General features: G+C 46.8%; 1 protein-coding gene across 1 annotated transcript in view; it reads right to left on the reverse strand.

Moving 5' to 3' along the window:
* P2RX3 (purinergic receptor P2X 3) overlaps positions 1 to 12,611 on the reverse strand; it is a 303,463-nt gene that overhangs the window by 139,258 nt on the left and 151,594 nt on the right. Inside the window, exon 5 of the mRNA XM_063958551.1 lies at positions 1,260 to 1,338. Within this exon, the coding sequence (XP_063814621.1) occupies positions 1,260 to 1,338 (79 nt within the window). The remainder of the gene's footprint in view (positions 1 to 1,259; positions 1,339 to 12,611) is intronic.

The raw sequence follows: 12,611 nt of genomic DNA on the forward strand, positions 1-12,611 counted from the left end.
TAGCAGTGAGACTGAAATTAAAATATGCCATTTGTCAGCCATGTCTAGGTTAATTGTTATAATAAACCAAACACATTCTACAAGCGGGGTACACACTGGGCAATATATTGGCTGTTCAAGCAAACGGCTGATATATATGGCTAGTGGGTGTATACAAAGATATGTCTGAATGAGGTCCTTCACACACATATCGCATCAGCCCTGCAGCACAGTCAGGGATTGGGTTTGTGTGACCAGCAGTTGGGAGACCGCCAGTCACTATACCAATGGCGGGATCCCGGGTTTTTAGATGGGTGACGGGGGGCGAGTACAACAAAGCCCCTTGCGGGCTCAGACACCCAAGAGTGGGAATAGTCTCTGTTGGTTGGCATGCCCACTGGCGGGCTGCTCACCATTCGTGATCCCGGCATCAGAATAGTGACCGGCGGACCTAACTGCATTCCCTCTACAGATATACAGGCCCACCTGGCTATGTGTAAGGGACGGTCGTACACTTCCTCCAGGGGGCGGACATCAAAGCTGGACAGGCAAATTAAAATGCCCACCCAACTGGATCAGGGGCACTTTAAGAGAGGAGGAGACCCGTGTTCAGCCTCCTCTGTTTGGGCCCCCTCCTCTCTGCTGGCAGCGCTGAGAGTCTGAGCACTAGAGGGCTTAGACTCTACTGCGCATATGCAGATCTCCGGGAAAATGGTGCGGCGGCCATTTATTCTGAGATTTCTCTACTGCGCATGCGCAGAACTCTGTGAAAATGGCCGTTGAGCCGTTTTTACGGTGTTTTAACAGTGCTGCAGATGCCGGCGCTGGATTCCAGAGGGGTGAGTATTTTAAAAATGGGTGCAGCGTGTGCGGTGGGGGCCCCCTCTGGACTCAGCGGCTCGTGTGCTCCGCACACACTGCACCGATTATTGAAACGCTAGTGAGCTGGATGACAGGACTGACACATCGAGCGTCCGTTCGGTAAGTGTATAAGCTCACCTGCATCGGGAGCTCTGTCGGCTCAACTGCATGTCTGCAGACATTTTGCTGAAGTGTGCACCCAGCCTAAGAAGCATTTTTCGGCAAAAGAGATGCCCGGCACTAGCAAAATCTCACGGGACCTTGCACACCATGAAGAAATGTTTGGTGCGACTGCAGCAATGATGTATGAGGACACATCTGTAACTAGTGACATTGCAGACCACTATATAAATAAAAATTAAACTGGACCATTTCTCTTTTCATCATCTTACTCCAAAAGCCCTCTTCTCGTTACTTACATACGAACAGTGTCATTCTCTGTTGGGCACCAACCTTGAATCTGACAAAATGAACTAACACACCGACCAGTGAGAAAGCCTGTAATACAAAAACACAGAAGTCACAAAAGCAATCATCAGGCTTTTGAAAATCAAGGGCATGCACGTATTTTAGGTCATGTGCATCTGTCTATTCAATCGCACTCATCCAACAGTAGCCCTCATCCGACATCAACACTTACACCACCTACCCCATGCTACTGTAAGTGACAGAGATGCTACTGATTTGGCATCTACTTTGCGTGTGCACAGTTCAAATTAGGTAGCAACTACATGCCCACAACGCAGTTCTCTTATGTGTGTACACCCTGTTGCCGCCAGTTGCCATCCAGTAACACCCATTCAGCCAGTGCAAAGAAACGACAGATATGTCCAACTCTGAATTGTTCGTCAGTTTGCAAATATACATATACATATGCAGCCAGCAGCACATGTGCAATATGCAAAATAGCTAGTGGTGGTTGCATATGGACTTAGACCTAGCAGTAAGACTGGAGTCAGTCGTTTAACCTGCTGGGGTTCTTTTGCTACTCTGTGAATCTAGCAAGTTTGCAGCTGTATTCTCAGACTTGCCTGCCAAAATCCTTTTTCACTGTGCAAGGTGTTCAGGTGTCAGTTTAGTGGCAGTAAGCTGAACCAGTGCACTGCAAGTGAGGACTAGGATTGTGGAGACTCTCCTTGTGTCTATTATTCCATCTCTGACCAAGGAGTTTACTGCCACACCCGTTGGTAACCCTTTAGGGTTTTGCTGTTGCCCTTAGCAACAGCATTTCGGGTTCTCTACGTATTAAATCACTACATCTCGCTTCTTTCCATCTGAGCATTCCTAATACTAGGGAGACACCCAGTTTCTTAGCCTTTGGGCTTCTCTGTTCACTTTGTGTTTATTTTGTTACCCTATCACCTTCTGTGTATGTAATGTCATATTCCCCAGTCTGTCTGTGAGTTCATTTGTTTTGCATCCCTCACCGTTCAGACACCAGTACATTCCTGCTGGCACTGGTGTGCATAACATATTCAGCAGCCTAATACTCCTGTTGAAATTTTGTGGGAAAATGGAGCATACCCCTCAAAATACTTTGCAACAGGTGGTCGATCAGGTGCAGGTCCTGACTCGACAATTTAATGATTTGTCCATTAAAATGCACACCTCGCAGGCCGCTGGCGGAGCTCCCGCAGCAGCAGTACCTTCAGGGGTTAAGGAGCCAAAAGTAAATCTCCCGGATCATTTTTCTGGAGATCGCTCGCAGTTCTTTTGTTTCAAGGAGAGCTGCAAGCTATATTTCCAGCTTAGGCCTCAGTCTTCTGGGTCGGAGATTCAGCGGGTGGGCATAGTGATTTCCTTGCTACAAGGAGACCCACAGGTCTGGGCATATGGGTTGCAGCCTGACTGTCCGTCGCTTAAAAGTGTTGATGCTTTTTTTACGGCACTGGGCATGTTGTATGATGACCCTGACAAGACGGCCTCAGCCGAGGCTCAGATTTCGATCCTTAAGCAAGGGCGAAGGCCAGTTGAGGTTTATTGTACGGAGTTTCGGAGGTTGGCCCATGATACCCAGTGGAATGACCCAGCCCTGAAACACCAGTACCGAAGAGGTCTTTCTAACCAGTTAAAAGATCAACTGGTACAATATCCCTTGCCTGATAGCTTGGATCAGCTCATGCAGTTATCCATTCGGGTGGATAGACGGCTGAGAGAGCGCAGGCTTGAAAGGGAGACCGAGGTTTCCTTCTTTCCCAAGGGAACCTCTGACTCTGAGGAATTTTCCGAGGAGCCTATGCAGATTGGGGCTACCCACCTCTCCTCGCGTGAGAAGACGCGGAGGAGACAGCAGGGGTTATGTTTGTACTGTGGGAATAAAGGTCATGTGGTAGTATCATGCCCAGAAAAGCCGGAAAACTTCAGGGCCTGAGGGTGATGGGAAATATCCTGTCAGGTCAGAAGTCGGAATTTCCCAAGAAGACTTTTATCATTCCGGTGACCTTGAAGATCCTCTGTCAAACTGTCAAGACTGAGGCCTTTGTGAACAGTGGGGCCGACGGGGTTTTTATGGACCGCCAATTCGCCCTGAAACACTCTGTTCCCTTAGTACCCTTGGCATCGGAAATTGAGATTTGTGGGTTAAACGGGGAACCATTATCCCAGGGTAAAATTACCTCTTGCACTAGCCAGATTTCTTTGTTTATTGGAGCCACACACTCTGAAAAATTGTCCTTTTATGTGACTGTCTGTACTTTTGCCCCATTGGTGTTGGGGTTACCCTGGTTAAGGGCCCACAATCCCTTAATTTGACTGGGTCTCTGGGGAGATTCTTAGTTGGGGTACTGATTGTTTCAGGAGTTGCTTGAGCCTTCCAGTCAGGCTTTCGCAGCTAAGTTTGCCAGGATTGCCAGGATGTTATGCAGATTTTGCGGACGTGTTCTCCAAAAGAGTTGCAGAGGTACTACCTCCCCATCGCCCCTATGACTGTGCCATTGATTTGTTGCCGAATGCTAAGCTTCCCAAGAGCAGGTTGTACTCCCTGTCACGTCCTGAGACTCAGGCTATGGCAGAGTACATTCAGGAGAACTTGGCTAAGGGATTTATCAGACCTTCACAGTCTCCAGTTGGGTCGGGGTTCTTCTTCGTGGGTAAAAAGGACGGTTCGTTGCGACCCTGCATCGACTTCAGGGAATTGAACCGTATCACGATTAAAAACTCATACCCACTGCCTCTCATTTCGGTCTTGTTTGACCAGCTTCGTACTGCCACCATTTTTTCTAAGATTGACCTACGCGGTGCGTACAATCTAATCCGAATAAGAGAGGGGGATGAATGGAAGACTGCCTTTAATACCCACTCAGGGCATTATGAATATTTGGTGATGCCTTTTGGGCTCTGTAATGCCCCGGTGTCACAACTGAGGGCCTGAGCTGACGGGAGGCAGCCTCAGTTGTAGGGGCTGAGATGTACCGGAACCTGGGAGGTTGTATCAGACCCCTGGACATAATGGTAAAAAATTAACACATCAATAATAGCGCTGATTGGAAGTCATGTAATAAACTAAATACACCACTGTGTAAAATCCGGTGAATATAAGTGTATTGGTTCACCATAGGCTGAGGCAGATCTCCTCACAATTCTCTCTTATGTGTGCAAAGTTCTCCTCCTTCTACGAGCCAATCAAGGGGTAGCTGCACCAGATCTTGAATCTGCAAAATAAGTGGCACCTCTTCCCCTCTTTTGCATGAGGGAATGTTTAGAGGGACACTTTACACAAAATAGATCATGGTGCAGTATTTCTTAAAAGCAGAACAATTTATTTTTCACAAGATGCACTTACAAAAGCAAAGAATAAAAACAGCATAACATGAAAATCTCATTTGGCATATCACCAACAGATGCACTCCTTGGTCAGGGATCCCCCAGGTGTCAGATGGTAAAAAAGTGGAAATGTGAGCTCCGGATGCCCACAGCCACGTCACCACAGGTCAATCGCGCAAGGTAGCAGATGAGATAAAATACAGGAGCCACGCTTAACGCGTTTCGGACGGTGAAACGTCCTTCGTCAGAAGCATGGCTAACATACAGATGCTCTTACTGTTTATACCCTCTTAATGAGGGATAACCAGCTGTGCACAATTTCCGCTAGCCGGCGTCGTCTTAATCCCCCACTGGTGTGTGTAGTTCAAAAGCGGAACCGGAAGTGACGTGTGCGTATCATCGCGGACCGGAAGTCGCGATGTTTGCGTTCCACCGCGGGATTCTTCTTCTCCGGTTATGATAAATAGTTGTGCTTTTCAAAATCAATTTATAGATGGAGAGTCCATATTATAGAGTCCTCATGGATATAATCCACCATATAAAATACAGAAATGACAAAAAACATAATTTAAAACATAATTTAAAACTACATCATATCATTTATGTCATAAAATTGTTGTATTCATCAAAGGCATAGAGGAATATAAAAGTGCACAGTGCATAATTAAAAAACCAACACCAACATGCTATGTTAAAAAATTAATATGTTAAAGAATTAATTTTAATTAAGGAAGCATTTAAATTGAATTCACCGTTTAGTCCTGTGCATGTGGACTCTTTTATGTGGGAAAAACAACTCGATGTGCAAAAACTAGATGGGCAGAGCACATTTACAATATCAGAAAGGGCTTAGAGACCCATACAGTTTCCTCACATTTTAAGAAACAGCATAGCTCAAAAGAATGTTTCTTAAAATCCTTCTGTGGGATCCAAGTAATTCTCCCTAAATGGAGGACAAGGGATCTTGACAGAAGGCTATCACAGACAGAAATGAGGTGGATTCACCGTTTGGGGACTCTGTCCCCAGGAGGACTAAACGGTGAATTCGAATTAAAATGCTTCCTTAATTAAAATTAATTCTTTAACATATTAATTTTTTAACATAGCATGTTGGTGTTGGTTTTTTAATTATGCACTGTGCACTTTTATATTCCTCTATGCCTTTGATGAATACAACAATTTTATGACATAAATGATATGATGTAGTTTTAAATTATGTTTTAAATTATGTTTTTTGTCATTTCTGTATTTTATATGGTGGATTATATCCATGAGGACTCTATAATATGGACTCTCCATCTATAAATTGATTTTGAAAAGCACAACTATTTATCATAACCGGAGAAGAAGAATCCCGCGGTGGAACGCAAACATCGCGACTTCCGGTCCGCGATGATACGCACACGTCACTTCCGGTTCCGCTTTTGAACTACACACACCAGTGGGGGATTAAGACGACGCCGGCTAGCGGAAATTGTGCACAGCTGGTTATCCCTCATTAAGAGGGTATAAATAGTAAGAGCATCTGTATGTTAGCCATGCTTCTGACGAAGGACGTTTCACCGTCCGAAACGCGTTAAGCGTGGCTCCTGTATTTTATCTCATCTGCTACCTTGCGGGATTGACCTGTGGTGACGTGGCTGTGGGCATCCGGAGCTCACATTTCCACTTTTTTACCATCTGACACCTGGGGGATCCCTGACCAAGGAGTGCATCTGTTGGTGATATGCCAAATGAGATTTTCATGTTATGCTGTTTTTATTCTTTGCTTTTGTAAGTGCATCTTGTGAAAAATAAATTGTTCTGCTTTTAAGAAATACTGCACCATGATCTATTTTGTGTAAAGTGTCCCTCTAAACATTCCCTCATGCAAAAGAGGGGAAGAGGTGCCACTTATTTTGCAGATTCAAGATCTGGTGCAGCTACCCCTTGATTGGCTCGTAGAAGGAGGAGAACTTTGCACACATAAGAGAGAATTGTGAGGAGATCTGCCTCAGCCTATGGTGAACCAATACACTTATATTCACCGGATTTTACACAGTGGTGTATTTAGTTTATTACATGACTTCCAATCAGCGCTATTATTGATGTGTTAATTTTTTACCATTTTGTCCATTGTGTGTGTATTTGGATGCGCACTCTTGCACATTTTTTAGCAGCTTTTTTGGTTTTGTTGCGCATTTGTTCTGAAGTTTTATCTATCAGACCCCTGGACATGTAAGTAACATGAATAATAACTGCCCGAAGGCGTGACCACGACAACTTGGATAAAAGTCAATGATGTTTATTATGACAACTCCGCAACACAGCAGCAGTAAAAGAAAACGTAAAAGTCAGCAAAGAATAAATACAGTTCCTGGGTACTACAGGATGGCAGGAGCCACAGGGCACTGGTAGTGTGAGATAGTTCTTATGATCTTCTAGATGGAAAGTCCTTACCAGGCCCGACTGTAGCAATGGAGATAACCCAGGATTGTGCCAGCTGGTGTTCCAGGAAAAGCTGGGTTGCTGAAGATAAAACAGCTGCTGTGGATACTGGCTGGAACCAGACTGTTGTTAGCACGGAGTGGATACTGGCTGGAACCAGTTAAATAATAAATGAACTTGGGAGCGATGAAATATGAACTGAAATGTAGAACTTGAGAGCGGAGAAATAATAATACCGGTGGAGAGTGGTAAAGTGTAGAAAGGACACCGGCCCTTTAAGGGAAGCTGTACTCTGCTGGAAGCTGAGCTGGAAGCCGGTAATGTTGTAGCTGGAAACAGATGAATCCACAATGGATTGGAGAGTCAGGCTACACCGCAGGTGGAATGCTGGTGCGGGTCTCTATGGTGGAAGTCTTGAGACAGGAGCTGGAACCTGGAAGACAATCACAGGAGAGAGACAAACAGGAACTAGGTTTGACAACCAAAGCACTGACGCCTTCCTTGCTCAGGCACAGTGTATTTATACCTGCAGCAAGGAAGGGATTGGCTAGGCAATTATGCAGATTATCAATACTGAGAACAGATTGGTGGAAATGATCAGCTGACAGAATCCAAGATGGCTGCGCCCATGCAGACACTTGGAGGGAAGTTTGGTTTGTAATCCATGTGGTAATGAAAACAGTAATGGCGGCGCCGGCCACCGGAGACAGGAGGCGCCAGGCAGACAGATGCACATCCAACCACGCGGACACAGCGGAGGCCGCGGCTGACGTAATCGCCACTCAGACACTCTGCATGCAGAAGTTCAGGGACGGCGGCGGAGGCCGCGGGAGACGCCATGCCAGGTGTAATATGGCGTTCACTGTGACAGCGTCCCAGAGTGACAGGAGAGGATACAGGAATGTACACATCAGGATAACAGATGGGATCCGGTCCTGGAGCGCTGAGCCAGCCTTAGGAGGCATCTGATGGGCAAGAAATGGCGTCCAGATACCCGGATCGTGACAGCACCCCCCCCTTTAGGAGTGGCCCCAGGACACTTCTTTGGCTTTTGAGGAAACTTGGAATGGAATCTCCGGACCAAGGCAGGAGCATGGACATCAGAAGCATTGGTCCATGAACGTTCCTCAGGACCATAACCCTTCCAGTCAATAAGATATTGTAGTTGACCGTAACGGTGACGTGAGTCCAGGATCTTGGCCACTTCATACTCAACGCCTCGTTGAGTTTGGACTTTCGGAGTTGGAGGAAGTGAGGAATGAAACCGATTCAAGATCAGCGGTTTCAACAGGGAAACATGGAATGTCCTGGGTATTTTTAAGAAGGGAGGCAACTGGAGTCTGTAAGCAACAGGATTGATGACTTGTTCAATCTTGAAAGGACCGATATAGCGAGGTGCAAACTTCATACTGGGAACTCTTAACCTCAAATTCTTCGTGGATAACCATACCCGATCACCCACCTTGAGAGCAGGAACTGCTCGACGCTTCTTATCCGCAAACTTCTTGTACCTGAACGATGCCTTGAGCAGAGCTGATCGTACGCTCTTCCAGATATTGGCAAACTGATGCAAGGTGATATCCACTGCGGGAACAGAAGTTGCTGGAAGCGGTTGGAACTCAGGGACTTTAGGGTGGAATCCAAAGTTAGTGAAGAATGGTGTTGAAGCAGATGAAGAATGATACTGGTTGTTATGACAGAACTCGGCCCAGGGAAGTAATTGAACCCAGTCATCTTGAGAGGAGGACACATAGATGCGGAGGAAGACCTCCAAGTCCTGATTCACCCTCTCGGTTTGACCATTGGTCTGAGGATGGTAAGCCGTGGAAAACTTTAGCTTGACTTGGAGGACTTGACATAAACTTCGCCAGAATTTGGCTGTGAATTGAACTCCTCGATCTGAGATAATTTCTTCAGGAAGACCGTGGAGTCGGAAGATCTCTTGTATGAATACTTGAGCCAACTTGGAAGCTGACGGAAGACCGGTGAGAGGAATGAAGTGTGCCATCTTGGTGAACCGGTCAACTACCACCCAGATGGTATTGAACTTGTTGCACATGGGTAAGTCTGTAATGAAATCCATCGACAAGTGGGTCCATGGTCGACGGGGAACGGATAGTGGAACCAGTTGCCCCGCAGGCGACTGGCGAGATACTTTATGTTGGGCACACTTTGGGCAAGATGCAATAAACTCCAAGACGTCCTTTTTCAGAGTTGGCCACCAATAGGACCTAGAGATAAACTCCAGGGTTTTTTGGATACCTGTATGTCCGGCAAAACGGGAAGCATGGGCCCAATGCATGAGCTTCTTCCTTAGCATCGGCTTCACAAAACTTTTCCCTGATGGGGGCGTAGAGTCCATCCCTACCGTGGAGAATGCCAACGGATTTATAATAGGATGCTTGTCTGAAGACTCTGACTCATTTTCTTGCTCCCATGAGCGGGAAAGGGCATCGGCCATGCGATTCTGAGAGCCCGGACAGAACTGGAGTTTAAAGTCGAACCTGGAAAAGAAAAGTGCCCATCTGGCCTGACGAGGGTTGAGACATTGTGCGCCCTTCAGGTATAAAAGGTTCTTGTGGTCTGTAAGTATGGTGATTGAATGAGAAGCTCCCTCCAACAGATACCTCCACTCTTCTAGAGCGAGCTTGATGGCTAGCAACTCCTGGTCGCCAATGGCATAGTTGCGCTCAGCTGGGGAGAACTTCCGGGAGAAGAAACTGCAAGGGTGTAAATGGCCATCTTTAGCCCTCTGAGATAACACCGCTCCTACTCCAACGGAGGAGGCATCCACCTCTAAGATGAAAGGAGAGTCGATGTCAGGCTGTTTCAGAACAGGCGCAGAGATGAACCTTTGTTTTAAAAGATGAAATGCTTGCATGGCTTCTTCAGACCACTTGGACGGGTTAGCACCCTTCTTAGTGAAAGCAGTAATAGGCGCCACAACGGTGGAAAAGTCTCGTATAAACTTTCGGTAATAGTTGGCGAACCCTAAGAACCTCTGGACCCCTTTGAGGGTTAAGGGTACCGGCCAATTTTGGATTGCTTGTAGTTTCTCAGGATCCATCTCTAGTCCGGAACCGGACACAATGTACCCTAGAAACGGAATGGACTTGACTTCAAAGACGCATTTTTCTAATTTGCAATAGAGATGATTGACACGGAGACGGGACAGAACCTCTTTAACCCAAAAACGATGTTCCTCTAAATCGTTGGCAAAAATGAGGATATCGTCTAGATAGACCACGACATGACGGTATAGAATGTCTCTGAAGATCTCATTGACAAAATGCTGGAAGACAGCTGGAGCATTGCTCAATCCGAAGGGCATGACGAGGTACTCATAATGTCCGTCACGGGTGTTAAAGGCGGTCTTCCACTCGTCACCCTCACGGATCCGGATGAGATTGTATGCACCTCGCAAGTCCAGCTTTGTAAAGATGGTAGCTCCGCTAACTCTGTCAAAGAGCTCAGTAATCAGGGGTAAAGGATAACGGTTCTTGATGGTAATGTCGTTCAAACCTCTGTAGTCGATGCACGGCCGCAGACCACCATCTTTCTTTTTTACAAAAAAGAAGCCTGCGCCGGCTGGAGAAGAAGAAGGTCGAATGAACCCCTTTGCTAGGTTCTCTTTAATATATTCCTCCATAGAATGCGTCTCAGGCAGAGACAACGGATAAGTTCGGCCTCGAGGTGGAACCTTCCCTGGAACGAGATCAATCGGACAGTCCCATTCTCTATGAGGAGGGAGGATATCAGCAGAAGCTTTACTGAACACATCCGTGAAATCTTGATATGGAGGAGGTGGAACATCAGACGACCTGGGGGAGGAAGAACAGACAGGCAATACTTTAAACAAACATGTCTCAGCACAGGAGGAACCCCATGCCAGGATTTGCGTAGTCGTCCAATCAATTGTAGGATTGTGAAGACGGAGCCATGGAAGGCCCAGGACCACAGGATGTGTGGCTCTTGGAATCACTAAAAAAGAAATAAGTTCGGAATGAAGAACTCCCACTCTCAGACGAACTGGTAGAGTCCTTAAAGAAATAACTGCATCAAAAATTTTGCTGCCATCCACGGCAGTTAAAGAAATGGACGAAGGAAGTCTCTCGGTGGGTAGGGACCACCGTTTAACATAGGCTTCGGTAATAAAGTTCCCAGCTGCTCCGGAATCAAGGAGGGCAATGACGTTCCGATAACGTTGAGCAACTTGAAGCGAGACTGGGAGATTACAATCTTGAGGAGATGGAGAGGAGATCATTACTCCTAGCCGGCCCTCTCCTTGGCGAGCTAGGATTTGGAGTTTCCCGGACGTTTGGGACAGGCATTAATGGTGTGAGACGGAGCTGCACAATAGAGACAGAGAAACTCGGAGAGACGTCTTCGGCGCTCAGCAGGAGTTAAACGGGAACGGCCAAGTTGCATGGGCTCATCTTTAGATGGTGACAGTTGACGAGGAGGAGGAGCAGAAGATTTTGGAGCAGATGATCTTCCACGCTCAGTTGCTCTCTCTCTGAAACGTAAATCAACTTTCGTGCAGAGTGAGATTAGCTCATCTAACTTAGAAGGTAAGTCTCTGGTAGCTAACTCATCTTTAATACGCTCAGATAAGCCATGCCAGAATGCAGCATACAGGGCCTCGTCGTTCCATGCCAGTTCGGATGCCAGGATCTGGAACTGTATCAGATATTGTCATACAGTACGTGACCCCTGGCGTAAACGGAGAATCTCAGATGAAGCTGAGGTTACCCGGCCTGGCTCGTCGAAGATGCGCCTGAATGTTGACACGAAGGCAGTGTAGGAAGATAGCAGGGTGTCGGACCTCTCCCATAACGGTGATGCCCAATCAAGGGCTGAGCCACTGAGAAGAGAAATAATGTAGGCAATTTTTGTACGGTCACTGGGAAAATTGCCAGGTTGTAGCTCAAACTGAATCTCACACTGGTTGAGAAATCCCCTGCAGAATCTTGGAGATCCGTCAAATTTTGCTGGCGTTGGAAGATGAAGACGTGGAGCAGAAATGGGTAAGGTGGGTGGGGTTATAGCTGGAGTCACTGTGGTTGACGCACCAGACGCGCCTGATCCACGGAGAGTTGTCTGAATCCCATCCAGCCGAGTAGAGAGATCCTGGAGACAGCGGATGATGTGGCCCTGTGCAGCCTCCTGATGTTCTAGTCGGGCTGCCAGTTCTTGCATCGGCCTGGCCGCTTGATCCTGGTCTCCGGCTGGATTCATTAGGTCAGTGCTTACTGTCACAACTGAGGGCCTGAGCTGACGGGAGGCAGCCTCAGTTGTAGGGGCTGAGATGTACCGGAACCTGGGAGGTTGTATCAGACCCCTGGACATGTAAGTAACATGAATAATAACTGCCCGAAGGCGTGACCACGACAACTTGGATAAAAGTCAATGATGTTTATTATGACAACTCCGCAACACAGCAGCAGTAAAAGAAAACGTAAAAGTCAGCAAAGAATAAATACAGTTCCTGGGTACTACAGGATGGCAGGAGCCACAGGGCACTGGTAGTGTGAGATAGTTCTTATGATCTTCTAGATGGAAAGTCCTTACCAGGCCCGACT

The sequence above is a fragment of the Pseudophryne corroboree genome, chromosome 3 (genome assembly GCF_028390025.1).
Source record: "Pseudophryne corroboree isolate aPseCor3 chromosome 3, aPseCor3.hap2, whole genome shotgun sequence".
NCBI classification, from domain to species: Eukaryota; Metazoa; Chordata; class Amphibia; order Anura; family Myobatrachidae; genus Pseudophryne; species Pseudophryne corroboree.